This window comes from Suricata suricatta, chromosome 6 (assembly GCF_006229205.1).
Source record: "Suricata suricatta isolate VVHF042 chromosome 6, meerkat_22Aug2017_6uvM2_HiC, whole genome shotgun sequence".
In the NCBI taxonomy this organism is placed as follows: Eukaryota; Metazoa; Chordata; class Mammalia; order Carnivora; family Herpestidae; genus Suricata; species Suricata suricatta.
In genome coordinates this window covers 122149532-122167468 of record NC_043705.1, presented here as the reverse complement: position 1 = coordinate 122167468, position 17937 = coordinate 122149532, and the positions used below count along the sequence as shown (strand labels likewise).

Genomic DNA, 17937 nt, shown 5'->3' with positions numbered 1-17937 from the left:
GGAGGACATTTATAAAACAGCCTTTTTCTCCCCCCAGACGACTGCCTTCAAACACACTTTGTGAAATTGTTCACTTCTGCTTTGGATCAAATATGAGCAGAGCACAGAGTTTTCACTCTTAGGTACTAATGAATAGTCTCAATATTTAGGTGTAAAAAAATCCAGACCCATTGCTTCTTATTGCAGCAGTTAGGAACAACAGATCACACAGCACATGGAAAAATCTTTTAAAACAATGTTCACTGAAAAATAAGAAACAATACAAGTGAATACAGAGCCATCTATATCAATGGAGAATACATGCACACAAAAACAATAATACAAAGTCTGCCAGAACATATGCGAACAAAAAATACACATGGAACCCATTAAAACTGTTTTCCACGAGGAGGAATGGGAGTAGGGACAAAAATGCATAAGTAAATCAAACAAGAAAGGGGTTTTGCACAAATTAATGATGCCAGTGTGCCATGACCTAGGAGTCAAATTGACTCAGTCTTCTGTACTCCCCAAGGAATATCTGGACATCTTCTGTATCAGAGTTTTACTGCCCTTCCAAGTTCAGACCTTAGGAGAGGAAAGGCCAGGTTGGGTGGAGCAAGGGTGGATGTAGTTGACTTCCATAGCATTATTCTCAGTTACTCTTTTCTTCTACTGGTCATGGTGATATCTCTGCGTCCCCAGGATGAGAGTGGAGTGGAAGTTAAGGGCATAAAAAGTCTTATTCTACAGTGTATAGCCATCATCTTGCAACAGGACCAACTGTACATGGGCACTACCCAGAGGCTGACTCTTCTGAGAAGTTCTTTTGTCCCTTATAAGGCCTGTCTCTGAACATACATCTTAAAGAATTCAACATGATTTCTGAAAGTATAAAATGAAATTTAAAGCTTGCCTAACCTCCAGCACTTACTTATTGCTCAAAGAATAAAAGAGCAAACAAATTTAGAGCTTTTGACCCAGTTGCTTTCAATCTAATGGGTTTTTAGGAGATAATGTAATGATAATAACCATAGTAACCCTTTCATGATCACCTGCTATGATCCAAGCACCACAAGTCTCTTCTCATTCAGAACTCACAACCTGAGATTCACAGATTCAGTGGATTCCCATTTCATAGACGAAGAAACTGAGCCTCAGAGAGGTCACAAAGTCAATATGCAACATTATCCATATTGAAATCTCATGCTTCCTATTTCAAAACCACGTTCTTAGCCACTGCCCTTCAAGTACATAAGCAGTTGCTCTTGGAAGAGACTATGACCTAGTAGAAGTGACAGGGATGATGATCTAACAAGAGAAGACCTTCTTGACTTCTTTAAGAGGCCTCAATTTGCCCAGCAATAAATGGAGATAATAATTGCCTGTACATCAGGTAGAGTAATAAGAGATAAGATCATTTTGCCTCTTTAAAAAAATTTTTTTAATGTTTTATTTATTTTTCAGATAGAGACACAGAGCATGAGCCAGGGAGGGGCAGAAAGAGAGGAAGACATAGAATCTGAAGCAGGCTCCAGGCTCCGAGCTGTCAGCTCAGAGCCCGATGCAGGGCTTGAACTCACGATCGATAAGATCGTGACCTGAGCTGAAGTTGGACACCCAACCAGCTGAGCCACCCAGGTGCCCCTTATTTTGCCTCTTGATTTGATTGCACACCAAGCAGTGGTGAAGCCATGTCAGCCCACAAGTGTGGGCAGAAATAAGAGGCCACATACTTAGGGGCGTGGCTTATGTCGGTGGCCCAACCACTCTTGTTTCATCTATACAAGGGTGTAACAATAGTACCTACCTCCTAAGGTGGTTCTGAGGATCCAGTGTATTAATATATGCGACAGACTTAGAAGAGTGCTTGACAAGTAGCACTCGATAGCTATTATTGGTATTAGAGATAGAAACTTGGCCACCAAGGATCCCTGTGGCCATAAAAGTAACCTTCAAGCAGAGGATACAGGAGAATTCCATGCTCACCATGACTTCCTCTCAGTAGGTACTCCGTTTGGAAGATGAGGGAGCTCTAACCTTGGCCAATAAAAAGCACAGCTCCAAAGGGATATGACAGGAATGGAAGAAATGAGGTGTCAGGAATCAATAAGGGCTCCTTATTTTTACCATTTCTGTGGTCAAGCCCAGCATTTAAAGTATATCAGCTTCATCTTGTCTAATCTTCACAGTTCTCTGGGACAGGTATTATTAACAGTGTCCCTGACCTTAGCCCTCATTCCCACCGCAGTTAAAAGACAATAAAGAAGGGTAAGGATTCATTCTGGAACAATCTGACTCCAGAGTCCTCTCTTCTAACCTCTGTCTTTGTTGCTTCTCGAGCGTCTACTGCCGAGAACCAGATGTCAAGGTGGGGCGTCAACAGGGTTGGGGGCGGTGGGAACGGAGACACACTGTAATCATATTACCATCTGCAGGTTTATGGAAATACATCATAAGCCCTGAATACTTGGCTTTGCCTTACTGGAAATTAGACTTTAAACCGTTGGTTACAAACTTGGATGATACTTCCTGAGTGAGGCTGTTGGTGCAAGTGCTTTTGAAAATATACAACACCAAGTGATCTTTTACCTCTGCTTAGAAAGAAAGGAAAGAGGTGAGAGAATATTTACCTGCCAGATTTTATAGCTTAGGTTAAATCTATTCTTACTCTTTACTTTGATTATTTCCATCTTAGAGAACAATGAATCTCTAAGGGCAATGAAATTCTGTAATAGTTCAGTTTTATAATTCTCTTCCACAGGTTGTTGTAACCTTTCAAATATATTTTTATCATAGAAAACTGTATGTGTCAAAATGGGGAGAATGATGTTGAACCTCTCAAAGTCGTAAAGCACAACACATGAGGTTGGATTTGCTCACAAACCCTATGACAACCAACTTCCAGACCATAATTGCTTATGATAATTAACACAAATAAAATATTAAAACTGTGAAGTCTCTTTTATCATTAAGAGAATATATGAGGGGTGCCTGGGTGGCTAGGTGTGTTACACGTCCAACTTTAGCTCAGATCATGAGCTCATAGTTTGTGGGTTCGAGCCCCACATCAGGCTCTGTGCTGACAGCTTGCTCAGAGCCTGGAGCCTGCTTCGGATTCTGTGTCTGCTTCTCTCTCTGCCCCTCCCCCACTCGTGCTCTGTGTCTCTCAAAAACAAATAAATGTAAAAATAAAAATTAAAAAAAAGAGAATATATGAAATAATTTCCTTCTTTATTTTTTTCAAAGAGCATAGATACACAACAAGAACATTTGTCTTCAAACACTCCTCTGTTCTTGCACAAAGCCATGCAGCAAGAAAGCACATCTCCACCAAGGGATCAAGTGCCTGCCCTGCTGATTTCAGCATCGCCGGGAGCAAAAGAGACCACAGAAGCAGCCGGTAACTTGCAGGGAGTATAAGGGATAGGAACGCAAGGGGCTATGGAAGACAAGCAGTACGCTGTGTGCAAGGCCAGTGTTTCCCGTTGTTCTGATACTTGGTTGGAAACCAAGAAATCTTGTGGAAGTCACTGCACGTGTATATATCACAAGTGAGCGATGCGGAAAGAATACCTGGCAGAGTTTGTCAAATCTGCCCCACCCTTAGAACTAGAAAGAATGTTAATGATTATCTGGGATTAGAATGTTTCCAACTGTGGGACGCTATGTAATTCCCTTCACCCCTCTGGTGATGTGGCATTCAATAGGCTCTCACTAAATATAAGCCGACTGACAGACTCATCTCCCAGCCCCCTCCCCTCCAATCTGTAAAAAGAAGGATGGGAGACATGATATATGAAGTGATTTGCAAGTTTAAATGTTCAGAATTTGGGTGCAATTCAAAACTCTTATCAGAGTAGAGATGAAAATTGGGAGTTTGGTTCATTGTGAAATGGCAGGCTGGTCATTTGGGGCAAAAACCAGGTCATCCTATTACCAAGAAGCCTTAGAATTTTCTCATCCCTTCTCTCTACCTGTCTCTCTCCTTCTCTACATCCCTCCCCACCTCAATTGTTCTCCATCTTTCCACTCAGTTCTAAATAAAGCCTGCTCAGAAATTTCTCTATTGTACTTAATGCAGATTACTTGTAAATCCATTGGTGAGTTGATTAAAAACAAATATTCTGGAGAAAAGACTTTTAGAAACAAATTGCTTTTAAAACCTAAATATCTGTACATCGCTAATAAACTCAGGGCACTTTACAGCTGTTTTTCAATATCAAATACTCTCAGCACATAATCCCAATGGTAAGCAAGGAAAACAACCATCTCTCACCTTCCAGACAACAGAGAGCAAGGCCCAGCGGTGTCTGCTCTCTACTAAGCTGAATTCGCTTACAAAGTACATGCAGAACCAAAACCAACCCAGGAGAATGCGTGTCTTTGAACCAAATCATCTCCAAATGCCCTGGGAGGTGCTCACAGGCTTTGTTTGTGCTGCCAGAAGAGAGACTTTTCACAAAGGGGCTGTTTTTCAAAGAAAAACAAATGCTGCTATTTTAAACTTGGGGGTAGGAGATTGTATCTGGAACGTTTACACAAGCAAGTGGTGGCTGATTGACATCTCACCCCAGTGTTCAGGCTCCAGCTTCCAAGGAAAGCAAAGGGACTCATTTCTGATGGCTCTTGAAATCACAGCAGATGAGCTCTCAGCAGTATCTGAACTTTGCAAGTCAGGCAGAACCCTGTGTGGAAATCCTCCACCAAGACAGGCTTGTGATGTCTGCCACCCAAGAGGTCTTGGGGATTAAGGGCGTCATAATGCTAGGGAAGCTTCTCAAGACTTCAGCACAGTCAGCAAACACAGGACTTAATGGATGCTAAAGCCGTGCTGTGTGTGTGTGTGAGTATGTGTGAGTGTGTGTGTGTGTGTGTGTGTGTGTGTGTGTGTGTGTGTCTGTGTTGTCCCTATTCTTGCTAAGAGGCCAGCCTCTGGAGCCAGGTTACCTGGGTTCAAAACCTCACTCCACCATGAGCTGGGCCAATCAACTCACCAAATTTCCTCATCTTTAAAACAGGGACAGTCCCAGTGGTCCCTGCACCCCAGAAGACTGTCGTCCGTGGCTGCCTGGCTGACACATACAGGCTGGTTTCTCCAGCCACTCAGGCCATTGACGGAGCTCTGTTTATCCTAGAAGGCCAAGGAACTCCCTACCAAGTGCAAAAGTGTCTCTGACCCTTCCAAGTCCAATAAAAAAGAAGAGGCAGCAGCGACACTCTGCTCAAGGTGTTAGGCTTAAGTAACACCAAATTGTCATCACACCCCTTCCAGTGTTATCTATAGCATTGAGTTTCCTCATAATGTGCAGGAGACGCAGCCAGCTGTGATCACGAAGGGCAAACAGGGAAAGGTGAGCCCCTAAGGTGGTAACTTCTCCCCCATAAGTACAGTTATTTTTGAAAACACAGGCCTTAATCTTTCCAGGAAACCAAAACACAGCCAAACTCACTCAGCAGGGGGCCGGAATCACATTTCCCCTCTCCTGTCCGGAATTGAAACTAACTAGAAACACTGCAATGACTGACAGTGGACAGTTGGAACTAAAAAAAAAATCATTTTCCATATTCAGAATTTGAAAAATAGAGGATTGAAACAGTGCAGCATTCAAAGAGGGGAGACAAAGCGGGAGCGTTACCAGCTATGTCTTGGGTGCAGCGTTGGTGAACAAGAGATCCAGGACACGCGCCTTTCAGTGAGAACTAAGGAATCATCACCTTCGACCATGAATTCCGAGACACCCTATGGTACTGAGCTCCCAGCCCAGATTTCCTTGCGGCTCAACCAAACGGTTTTTGCAGAGTTCAGCCAGTGGGGGAGGGGTTGGGGGAGCAACTAACTTTGCACGCGTCTCCCCACCAAGGTTTTCAAAGGAGATAAAGAAAAGCCACTAACCTTGCCTCCTGTCCGGGAAGTGCACCGGGCCTGTCTGAGCTTGTGTCCCATAGCAAAGGGCCCCAAAGTGAAGGAGGTGAGCTACGATGGAGAGGTTTGCAAGCCAGCTCCTCTGGGCACATGGCATGATTCAGTTGTTGGGGAGAAGAAAAGTCGACGAGGTTTAGCGCTCAGCTCAAGAAATCGAGTCCTCGCCTGTGGCTGAGCAGGAAGATGCAGGGGGACATGGTCCAGGCGTGGGACGGAGCGGCTGTGAAGCTACCCACGATGTCCTTTTGCTTTTTTACGCAGAAAGGGCTAGTTACCCTTATCCCCCTTCCCTCCTGAAAGGGGAGTGATTCAGCTGGCAGCGCCGGCTTTCCGCGGGGTGCGGAACGGGTCCGAGCGGGAGGGGGCAGCCCACCCAAGATCCCCACCCCTCGGCCTTCCGCGCTCAGCCTCGCAGCCAACTCCGCGCATCTTCCCCCGGCCTCCCACCCCCGCGCTCCTCAGGCCCCGCCCAGAGCCCTGCCGAGCCGGCCAAATAGGGGAGACCCGGGAGAGCCTCCCTGGGCGGGACTGCGAGTGAGAGCCCCCCCACCCCGGGCCGGCCCTGCCTGGCCGAAATACCGGCCCAGAGGGCTGGGCGCAGAGCTGGGGGCGCCCTGGGCACCCCACTCCTTCACCCTCTCCGGCTCAGTGCTGCCCCCTTGTCTGCCTTTCTCCGCTCCGTTTGAAACTTTTCCTGACGTGTCTTTACCAAGACCCCTCGCTCAGCCAGACTTCTCTAGGATTCTCTTCCAAGGGAAGCTAAGACTTCCATTTTCAAAAGGAATGGGCAGTTTCTCTCTTTGCCAAGTCACACAGAGGGAAATGGGTCTGAGCTCAGCTTCAAGTTCAACCCTTGACAAGTCCCCTTATTGCGCAGAGAGTTGATGAGACCCAATAATTATGAGCCCTGCTGCGTCTGCAGATCTCTCTGGTGCCTTTCTACTTTTATAACCCCACCTTTCCTAGCCCACCTCCACCTACCCAGGTGGAGAGTGGAGGAAACCAGCTCGCCCGAGGCCATGTGAAGGTATCTTTCTGTTTTACCTGCACAGGCCGCCCATGGAGGGGGCAAACGTTCAGAGGCTCAAGCTTTAGACAACGCTGCAAACCAGGGAGCTTGCCAGGCATCCTGAGAATTTACTGGGATAATCCAGCCAAGACTTCACACCTCTGGGCCGAAACAGGTTCCTTACTCCATTCTGGAGGAATTTGGCCCCATGCTGGTTCTCCATGGCTTCCAGCCAACCACATGCATTCAGTGAGAGGTTCAGGAAACCAACTCAGACAACCTTGCACAGGCCTGGGCAGCCACGTCCAAGTAGTGATCCAAGTGCAAGGTGGTCCTCACAGGTTTGGGGTGGGACTGAATCCTTCACACTGATACTGTATTAGTTTCCTATTATTGATATTACAAATTCCCATAAACCTGGTGAGTTAAAACAGCACAAATTTAGTATCATCCAATTTTGGAGGTCAGAAGTCTGAGATGGGTCTCACTGGCCTAAAATCGAGGTGTCAGCACAGCTGACTTCCTTTCTGCAGGTAGGAAAGAGTCGTTTTCTTGACTTTTTGGTCTTCTAAGAGGCTACCCCCATTCCTCAGTTCCTTGTTCTCTCCCCCCGTTTTCAAACTCAGCATGGCCATTGAGTCTTTCATAGGACATCATCCTGACACCACCCCTTTTCCCTCCCTTTTTGGTTGATAAGGATCCTTGTAATTATACTGGGCCCACTGAGATCATCCAGATTGATCTCTTTATCTTAAGGTCAGCCCATGAGCAACCTTAACTCCATCTGCAACCTTTATCCCCCATGCCACGTAACATAACATGTTTAGTTATGTGGTCATGGACCTGTCACAGAAGTGTTTTGAGCCTCTTCTCCAGTTACATAAATATTAAGTCAGAAAAGCACAACTTAAGTGCAAAAAAAAATTCAGATATGACAGGTGGGCCTGGTGAAATGGCATGAAAACCTGACAGAAATGCAATTGCAAGGGCCTCAAAGAACTGCCCTGAACTGGAAATCCTCTTGTTTCTTTTCCTTTCTTCCTCTTCCCCTTCCCCTCAGTATTCTCCCCCTCTTTCTCCTCTTCTTCTTGTTCGTTCTCTCCTCTTAATAGCAAGACTGGTCTCATCTGACGGGCAAGATCACTCCTGGCCTCCATGCCCCAGGAAAAGAGCTGTGTCTCTCAGGAAAAAGAAAAAAAAACCTTCTAGGTACTTCTGAGTCCAAATAATGTCATGGAGGATTAGGGAGAATCCATGGAACCTTCTGGACTCTTAACCTCTTAACCTCTAATGGCTTTCCCCTTAGTTTCTCTCCCCCTTCTACTCTCAAGACTGTGACCGGAGCTATCTGTCATCCAGTCATCCAAGCCTGAAATATTGAAACTATAAAATCTCACCAAAACTTCATATTCTGTCAGTCTTTCCAAAGCTTTGTACCTAGTGCCTCGGGTCTTCAGCCTCGTAAGGACCGCCTGCGTCCTTAGCTCTCCATGTTTGGTTGTCCCATCATCTATAAGCATCTCTCTGGCTTTACTTCCTTTTCTGCCTACCCACAGCCTATGATTCATCTCCTTAAATCATCTCCTTCAACACCTCTTCCTCATCAAACCCTGACCTTGTTTTACCCTGACTGCTGATTCTCCCTGCTTTTCATTTCTAAGTGCTGGTGAAGAGACTCGTCTAACTGCACCTACTAGTGCAACCATCATCTCATGTCTCTATATTCAGCAAGCTTTCAACATGGCCCAGCACTACAATGCATCCTGCTATTATCTAAGTCCCTCCTACTTTTTCTAGAATTTACAAAATACCCCCAAAGCCTGGTGTTTCCTCAGGATAGAGGGGAAAAGTAAACCCACTCAACTTTTCCTCTGCTCATTGGTTAAAGGTAACAAATGTTCTTGGTGACAGCAGTTGGTAGCAATGAAAAAAAAGAGGCAACTCCATTTCCTGATATGTCCACTATAAACAGCAGACCTGTGAATCACTGCAGAGTCCCCAAATATCCCCGAGCTGGCTGTTGCAAATATACTACCACTGAAGAAAGACTACAAAACATGTAAAATCAAGTGCCGAATAGCAACTAGAACTGAAAAAATAGACTCCATCCTGGTCATGTATCAGGCACGGTGCTAAACACTATGTATCTTCATTACTTTATGCAACTTTACAAAAACCTACTAGGCAGGTACTATTATTATCCTTTGTTTCTAGTTGAGGAAACACTGAAAGGTTATACAACTTGCCAAGGGTCACATAAGTACTAAGTGCAAAACCAGGATAAAGCAGTGAGGTGTAGAAAAATGGGAAAGACTCAGTCAAGTCACTCCACAGAATCAAATACAAATCTGTCTTCCTTAAGACCCCTTGTAATGCCCTCATTCACAAACAGTGGGAGGGCTAAGAACACTGACACACAGACAATCCACAGACATCACTGTAGCATCTCAGGTGGTGGTTTAGTTCTTTGTGGTGAAATATTTTCTGTACAAAAATGCAAATTGTGACAAAAGAATTGAGATGCCTCCCAAAGAACAAAGAAGGCTTTGGAAGTTCATACTCTCCAACTAAGCCTATAGAAGCACAGAACGGCTGAAATTCAGGGACTGTTAGTCCAGGACATATCTCAGAGCTGTCATTAACGCTGGGCAAAAGAAACTGACTTCAGCCAAAACAAAAACCCAAACAACCCTGATTTAGCCCCAAGAATCACAAATAGGTATGTCATTAAAATAGACTTTCCTTTAATCCTGCCTGAGTATCACAGCCACCACCTCATAGTGAAAATCAGTGCATCACGCTTTAGGGTTTGCAAAGCTGCCATTCCTAAGTCAACCCAGACGATGGAGAGAAGAAGGAAGAGTCTTCCTCTGAGGTTTTCAAGAGTAGTTGGACCTTACCTTCACCTGAAAGTAAAAAAACATTGTCTTCAAAAATCATACATTTAAATATTATTGTCACATGTACTATTTTCTTCACTTTTTTAAAGTTTTTAGTTGAATTCCAGTTAGTTAACATACAGTGCAATATTAGGTTCAGGTGCACAGTATAGTGATTCAACAGTTTCTTACATCACCCAGTGCCCATCACAAGTGCATTCCTTAATCCCCATCACCCATTTCACCCACTGTCCTACCCACTTTCCCTCTGGTAACCATCAGTTTGTTCTTTATAGTTGAGAAAGAGTGTGTTTCTTGGCTTGCTTCTCTCTTTCTTTATTCTTTCTCCTTTGCTCATTGTTTTATTTCTACAATTCTACATATGAGTGAAATCATATGGTATTTGTCTTTCTCTGACTTATTTCACTTAGCATAATACTCTCTAACTCCATCCATGTCATTGCAAATGATAAGATTTCATTCTTTTTTGTGGCTGAGTAATATTCCACTATATATATATATATATATATATATGTGTGTGTGTGTGTGTGTGTGTGTGTGTGTGTGTGTGTATATACACCACATCTCCAACTTATGGACACTTGGGCTGTTTCTGTAGTTTGGCTATTGTAGATGATGCTGGTATAAACATTGGGGTGCAAGCATCCCTTTGAATTAATATTTTTGTGTCCTTGGGTAAATATATAGAGTGCAATTGCTGGATTGTAGGGTAGTTTTGTACTGTTTTCTTTTAAACCTCTATGCAGTCTTACAAGAAGATGGGGGTAAGTATTTGTAACTCTCAGAAGTGTAAGCTCACTTGGATTCTTCCACCCATCTTATTCAATATGTAGGTGGATGGATAATCAACACAGCTCACTCTGTACACTCAGCTCCCAGAAAGATTGCCTTCTTGGCTCAATCTGAAGATTCTGGAATCTATGCATTCTAGATTTTGTAAAGTTACCTGGCTTTGTATCAAGTGGGTTCCATTTTGGACCATTCTTCTAATGTCGCAATTAATCAACTTAATTAAATAAACAATGTCATGGCAATGCCCCCTTTGAAAGTCATGGCTGAGAAGGCTATGGATCCCTGATTAATGAAATACACTATTTGCTGAAAGAAAACAGCATACTGCAGAAGAAATGTGTAGCACAGAGATCAAAATGTTGCAGTAAATTGTAACTAATTTCAGTTTGTAGATCATCTTAAGCCTAATCAAAACGAAATATAACAAGATTTTACTGGGTTGGTGGAAGGAGATTCATGTGAGAGGTCTGCCAGAGGGACCCCATGTCATGTGAGGGGGCCAAGGAGCAGCCTATTAAAAAGGTTTCTGAACCTCAGCAATGTAAAACTGATATCCATGTGAGACAGCTGCCCACTGCACGTATCAGAGCCTAAGCAGAGTGTCCCAGCAGGGCACTGAAATACTGGCAGGGTAAGGAAGGGTAGGGTGATGGTGGAAACTGATCCTGGTGATTGGAGAGGGCTTACACATAGGGAAATTGATCAAATAAGTAAAGACAGCAAGGATAATGGGAGCCAAGTTTCTCACTGATAGTGAAGAGAATTGCCAATATGATAAAAGAGAAAAGTAGAATAAACTGTATGTTGGATTACAATGGAAGGTAATTGGTGTGAACCCAAAGTTGTTGATGACTGTATAGATGCATACAGAAATGAAGATATAAATAAGCCTGAGAAGTAGGACTCCTTAGAGAAATAACTGACTTTAGATCTAGCGCTTGAGTGAGAGAAGATAAGCCAGAGCATTTTATTGCTAAAAACAAACAAACAAACAAAACCCAACAACAACTCAAAGAAAGATAAGAGCTTGTCCAAAGGTGAGAGGAGTTAACATGAAAAGGTGCCCAATGGTCAAATCTAGGGAAGTTTAAGTGAAAACATATAATAGTAATAAATTATTAGTCTTACAATCAGATAAGAATCAATGAATCCATACTGATACAAATAGATAAATGATGAAGAATGGGAATTTATATAATTTTAAAGTATATCCTCCCAAATATTTATTAAATAGAAACAAAAAAGAGTACTTCAGAGTGAACAAGCCTTACAAATATCCCCTTAATCAAGTAAGCAGAGAAAACAAAATCAATAGTATGGATAGTCAAAATCGTGTGCTACTTGATAGGCTCCAATAAGAACACCATCACTCCGAAATATTTGCCAAAGACACATAGCCTGAATCTAATTATGAGAAAACATCAGACAACCTAAGTTGAAGGACATTCTACAATATAACAATTGCTATTTTTTTTAATCTTCAAAAGGCTAAGAAATTCAAAGAAAAATTTAAAAACTGTTCCAGATTGAAGGAAACCAAAGAGATATGACAACTAAATGCAACACAAAATTCTGAATAAGATCCTTTTGTTACAAAAGACATTGTTGGCGTAATTTGTGAAAGTTGAAAGGAGACAAAGAATGGGGTGTTAGTATTGTATCACTTAATTTCCTAATTGTGATGGTGTGGCTTATATAGAACACTGCTCTTGTTTGTGAGAGATACACACAAAATTGTTTGCAGGTGAAGGAACATTTAGTTGACAATTTACTCTCAAATGATTCAGCACATAAAATGTTCTCTTTAACCTCACTTTCAATTTTTTGTGAATTCATGGTTGTTTCTAAATTAAAGGAAACATAAAATGTGACAATTTGTTCTGATTCTTTAAAATACTTTAACACTTGGTGAAGATACTATTGGATTGGAAATTAGAGAAGCTAGTAACCAACTGAGCGCCCAGGCACAATGGTCTCTGAGTAACAGTGCTGGCAGCTTCGGAAGTTATCATTATTAGACTGGTCCTGTGTTAGTAGTCCATTTGGGCATTCTGCCTTAAAAATTAAACCTGAATTAAAGAATGGTGTGCCCGTTGTTTATAAGAAGAGGGAGAAATTAGGGATGGGATGTATCAGGAAATATTTGAGTGCTACAATGTAAGCAAAAAGAGAACACTTCATGTGTTCATTCAACAAATATTTGTTGACAGCTTCTGTGTGCAGGCATTGGGGGGTATAACAACAAATAAAATAATCAGAGAATCTTTCCTCATACTTTCATATACCCTGGCTTGAACCAGGGAGAAAGAGAATAGGCAAGTAAATATGTAATATGTAGGACAGTGGTAAGAGCAGTGGGAACAAAAGCAGGCTAAGGAGGACTGGAAGTTTTGAGAGGAGTGGGTTCTTCTTTTATATAAGAGGATCAAGAGTGGCCTCCACTAAGATGATTGTAAGGAAGGAATTAAGAATCTGGACAAAATAAGTAACTGGGAGAAGAACATTCCAGTCCAAAGAGACAGTAATAGGAAAGACCCTCAACTGGGAATAAGTAGGAATATGCTTAAGGAGCTTAAGAAGAAGCAAAGTGTTTGTCGAGTGTGTGGACGAAGGGAGAGTGGTGATGGAGAGGAGGCGGGAAGTTCACAAAGACCCTTAGAGACCACAGGGAAGACTTTGAATTTTACCCTGAGCAAATTAAGAAGCCATGGTCGAGGGGGAGTTGAATACGGGATACAGGAGTGACATGAAGTGACTAAGAATTTTATGGGGTGTCTTGGACTGCTGTAGAGAGGGAAAGGGAGGAGCAGAGAGCAGTTAGGAAGCCATTGAATTAACTCAGGTATGAGATAATGATGGATTATATCAGATGGTAGCAAAAGACATGGTGAAAATCTATCAGATTCTAGATTTATTTTTTGAAAGTAAAAACAAGACTTTCTAATAAATTGAATGTGTGGTTTAAGAAAAAAAAGAAAAGACCTCAAGGAGGGTTTCAAGGTTTAGAGTTGCCAATGATGGAGATGAGGAAGATGGAAGGTAGAATAGAATGGGTGGGGGTGGGGAAAATCAAAAGCTCAGTTTAAGACACATTACCACTTAGATATCTGAAAGGAAAAGGCAAGGAGGCTAATGGATACGCAAGTCTTGAATGCAGAGAGAGGTTCAGGATGGAGTTATGTGTTTAAAAGTCATCATAGGTATTTGGATGGTATCGACAGCCTTGAAATGGAATGAAAGTATCTATTTTGAGAATGTAGCAGAGAAGAAAAGAAATGTGAAGCTTTACTCTGGGTATTATAGACTAAATATCGGTGTCTTCCCCCCAGACACTCACACACACACACACACACACACACACACACACACACACACACACTTTATATGTTGAAATCCTAAACTCCAATGTGATGGCATAGGAAGGTGTGACCTTTGGGAGGTGATTAGGCCCTGAGAGTGGAGACCTCATGAACAAGATTAGTGGCCTTATAAAAGAGGCCCCAGAGAGTTCTCTCACCCCTTCTACCATGTGAAGAAACAGCAAGAAAATGGCTGTCTGTGAAGCAGAAAGCAGGCTCTCACCAGACACTGACTCTGCCGGGTCCTTGATCTTGGACTTCTCAGCCTCCAGAATTGTAAGAAATGAATTGATGTTGTTTATAAGCCACCCAGTCTATGGTGTTTTTGTTATATCAGCCTAAACAGGCTAAGATATTGAGAGTGCTTTAATATTTAGAGTTTTGGGAAATAAAGAAAAATCAGCACAGGAAACCTAGGAGTAGCCAACAAAATGAGAATGGAGAGTGTGGTATCTTCAAAATCAAGTGAAACACATTTTCAACAACGCATTGTTATTCGCTAGCTCAAACTGACATAAGGACAAGAGTAAAGTCCAGGCTTTCCATATTCAGCTTCACAGAAGAAAACAATGGAAGAGAAAGACCAAAGATTGAGGTTAGTTAGGAAACAGTAACTTCACCCACTAATAAATGCAGCTCAACCAATGTCTTTGAAATCTGACCAGATCATAAAATTTCTCATGGAACGCAGTGTCAGGAAGGTATGAAAACACCAAGGAATGTCCCAGTCCTTGTTGACTGCACTTTTAATATTCTCTTAACCCACTGAGCTCAATACGAGCCCATGAGTAGCTTGGGCTGGTGTTCTCCGCAGAGAAGGAGGAGAGCAGCTGAGTGTCAAGGCTCCTGCCAGGCTCCTGTCAGGGTCACATCCTTGGTATTCATCACTGCTTTCTTGTGTAGTCCTGTGGTGATTGAGAGCAGATCAGTCATGCCCCAAAGAAACTCTAATGTTGAGTAAATGAGGTTTGTTCAGGTGGCAATAAGGATATACTATAATAATACCTTTTCTTTTGCTTTATTGAGGTACAATTGACATACAATAAACTGCATATGTTTAAAGCATACAATTTTATGTGTTTGCACGGGTATACACACCTGTGACACCATCACCACAATAGGTTTTGACGTGTTTGTGTGTGTGCACATTTGGTGTATGTGTGCAAGTATGAGTTTGTCAAACCAGAAGTTTCCCCCTGTTCCTTTGCAGTCCCCTCCTCCTGTCCCTACTTGTACGCCCTCCCCACCCCAACTCTCCAGCTGTCTCTGAAGATTCATTAGCAATTTCTTGAATTTCACATAAATGGACTCATACAGTATGAACTCATTTTTGTCCTCTTCCTTTACCTCAGCATAATTATTTGGATATTTTGTGTCCCAGTATTCTTTTCCTTTTTATTTCTGCAGAGTTCCATTGTACAGATCTACCACCGTCAGTCCATTCATTTACTGTGTCTCTAATTTATCTGCTGACCATTGGAAAAACAATGGAGATAAAACTTGGTAACCTCCACCTAGCCTAAAATCAGGCAGATGCATGGATACCACCAACTCCCGTTAAAGTTCTTTCCTTGAAACTTATGAAGCAAGCCCCCTAAATCCTCCAACAATTTCATTTCAACGAACTGTATATGTTTCTCCTCATGATAAAGTGGCTCTTAAGAATACACATGAAAATAACAAGAAACTGACTTTGAAGTTAACCCTGGATAAAGATAAAGCTTCTCTTCATGGTTTTGCACTTTTAACATAGCTTGGCTGAATTGCCAGACAGAGATGTAGGTTATCTCTACAGCCACAAGATGAATATCTGTGGCACTTTGAATCATCAGAGCACAGAAAGCCAGACTCTGTGCTCTCAGAGACCCTTTCACGAAGCCCAGGGGACAGCTGGCTGAGGGCTAAATGCCTCTACGAACACCTCTCTCTACCTTGGCCACACTCGCCAAATGTTGCCTGCCAGGATTGCCTCCTTGGCAACAAGAAGGCCTCCATTGTTGCTTCCTAGCCCCTCTGAGTGTCAGATAACACAGACTCACACTATTAGTCGATTATTTGCCGTCCTATTAAATCTGCACCAAATCTCCTGAGAGGTCTCCAAGAGCAAAGGGCTCTATTGATTCAGCAACTGCTTTACTGCAGAAAGCTCAGTAAAGCAGTGGCTGTGGTCAGATTAAGGTGTTATGATTCATCTTTTGAAGGTGAGGAGACTGATATGTGTATGGATAAACTGATGAAGTCTTTGAAACCCCATGTGAGAAAATTGAGTACACAGATATGTTTATTGAATGCGTGGATTAGTATGTAAGGCAGAGAGAACCCTGTAAAAGACTCATAGAAAGAACTGATGTTATCAAGTGTTGTGTTAGAAAGCAGGCAGCCAAGCTGAATTCCATTTTGTGAGATTCAAGTTAATGAATCTCATGATTCCTTATAATTGACTTTCCACTTGATTATAAACTGTAGGCACAAGGACTAAGTTTTATTTATTACTACATTTCCCTCAAAGATAAAAAAGATGAATAAATATTTGATCAAAGGATGGGTGGCTGGGAGACTTTGTGGGGAATGTTCTGGGAATGACCTGTTTTGGGACCCATGGACACACTTCTGTTAAAAAGTTGGCTTCCTCTCCTAACTCCCAACTTCCCTGGAGTTGGGAAACAGATTCTCATTTTAGTATTAGACTACTCATTCCTTTCTTCGCTCTCAAAAATGAATATTCTCCTTTGTGAATATGCTGAAAGCCCCCTAAAAATCCCACCTTGGGCTGCTCTGCTCTTCCCTTGGGGCCTCTACTCACCTCTGGATGAGCCAACAGCTAGGTTAATCCCTGACATAGCAGAAGCTGTCTGCATATTTATGCTCTTATCTTTAATATTCCCATACTTCTTCTATCTTTAGATTCAAAGTATTTATCGTCTTCTAGTATTTTGGGTTTGAAGCCTGGATCACTGATGTTTAACCTTTCTTCTTTTTGAAAATATGCACTTACAGCTATAAATTTCCATCTAAGCAGTACTTTGCATCCCACAGAATTTGATGCCATATTTTACTATGATTTACTTTAAACTATTTATAATTTCTTTGATAATATTTTATATTTTAGTTCCTCTTTAATCAAGGTTGTTTAAAATATGTGGCTTAATTGTGAAACATTTGAGGACTTCTAGTAATCATTCTTTGGTTGAGTTCTAGTTTCTAGTTTAAATCCTCTGTGCTTAAAATACATGGTCTGTATGATTTCAGTGCTTTGAAGTGTAATTGAGACTTGATTTTGGCCCAGCGTGTGGTCTATTTGGGTGAATGTTCTATGTGTAGTTGAAGGAAGTGTGTGTTTTTTGATTGTTGAGACTAGAGTGTAGAACTTACCCTTAGGATGTGCCTTTTGAGGGGGTTGGACTGAAAGCCTGGACGGTTTACTTATTACTCCCCTCCAGTTTCCTGGACTTTAACTTCTATCTTTATTGTCCCAGCACTGTGTCGTTGTTGAGATATCTACCCATTTGAGTAGGTCTTCAATGCCTGTTTCCTGTGGATATTGTGAGAACGTGCCCTACTGGGGTAGCCGGGTTTTAAGACAGTCCCAATGATATCTACCTCCAAGTATCAGATTCCTGTATAACTCCTCTCTCCTGGAGTGTGTACTGGACTTATTGACTGATCTCTAAAGAAGACAATATGACAGAAGTGATAGGTGTGTCACTTCTTTTACCAGATTATAAAATCACTACAGATTTCATGCTGACCCCCCCTTCTCTCTCTCTCTCTCTCTCTCTCTCTCTCTCTCATCACTCACCCTGCTGGAAACCAGCTGCTATTATTTTGAGGCAGCCCTGTGGAGCATCTCACAGAGTGAAAGATCAAGGTCTGCCAACAACCCTGTAAACAAACTTAAAGGCAATTCCTCTCCCTCCTGCTAAATCAATTAAATAAGACCACAACCCCAGCTGATAGCTTGACTGCAACCTC

At 42.3% G+C, this 17937-nt stretch overlaps 1 protein-coding gene across 1 annotated transcript in view; it reads right to left on the bottom strand.

Moving 5' to 3' along the window:
• ADAMTS12 (ADAM metallopeptidase with thrombospondin type 1 motif 12) overlaps nucleotides 1–6313 on the bottom strand; it is a 276826-nt gene extending 270513 nt beyond the window's left edge. The window contains exon 1 of the mRNA XM_029941278.1: nucleotides 5876–6313. Coding sequence (XP_029797138.1) covers nucleotides 5876–6002 — 127 coding nt within the window. The 5' untranslated portion in view covers nucleotides 6003–6313. The remainder of the gene's footprint in view (nucleotides 1–5875) is intronic.
• Nucleotides 6314–17937: the final 11624 nt, after the last annotated feature.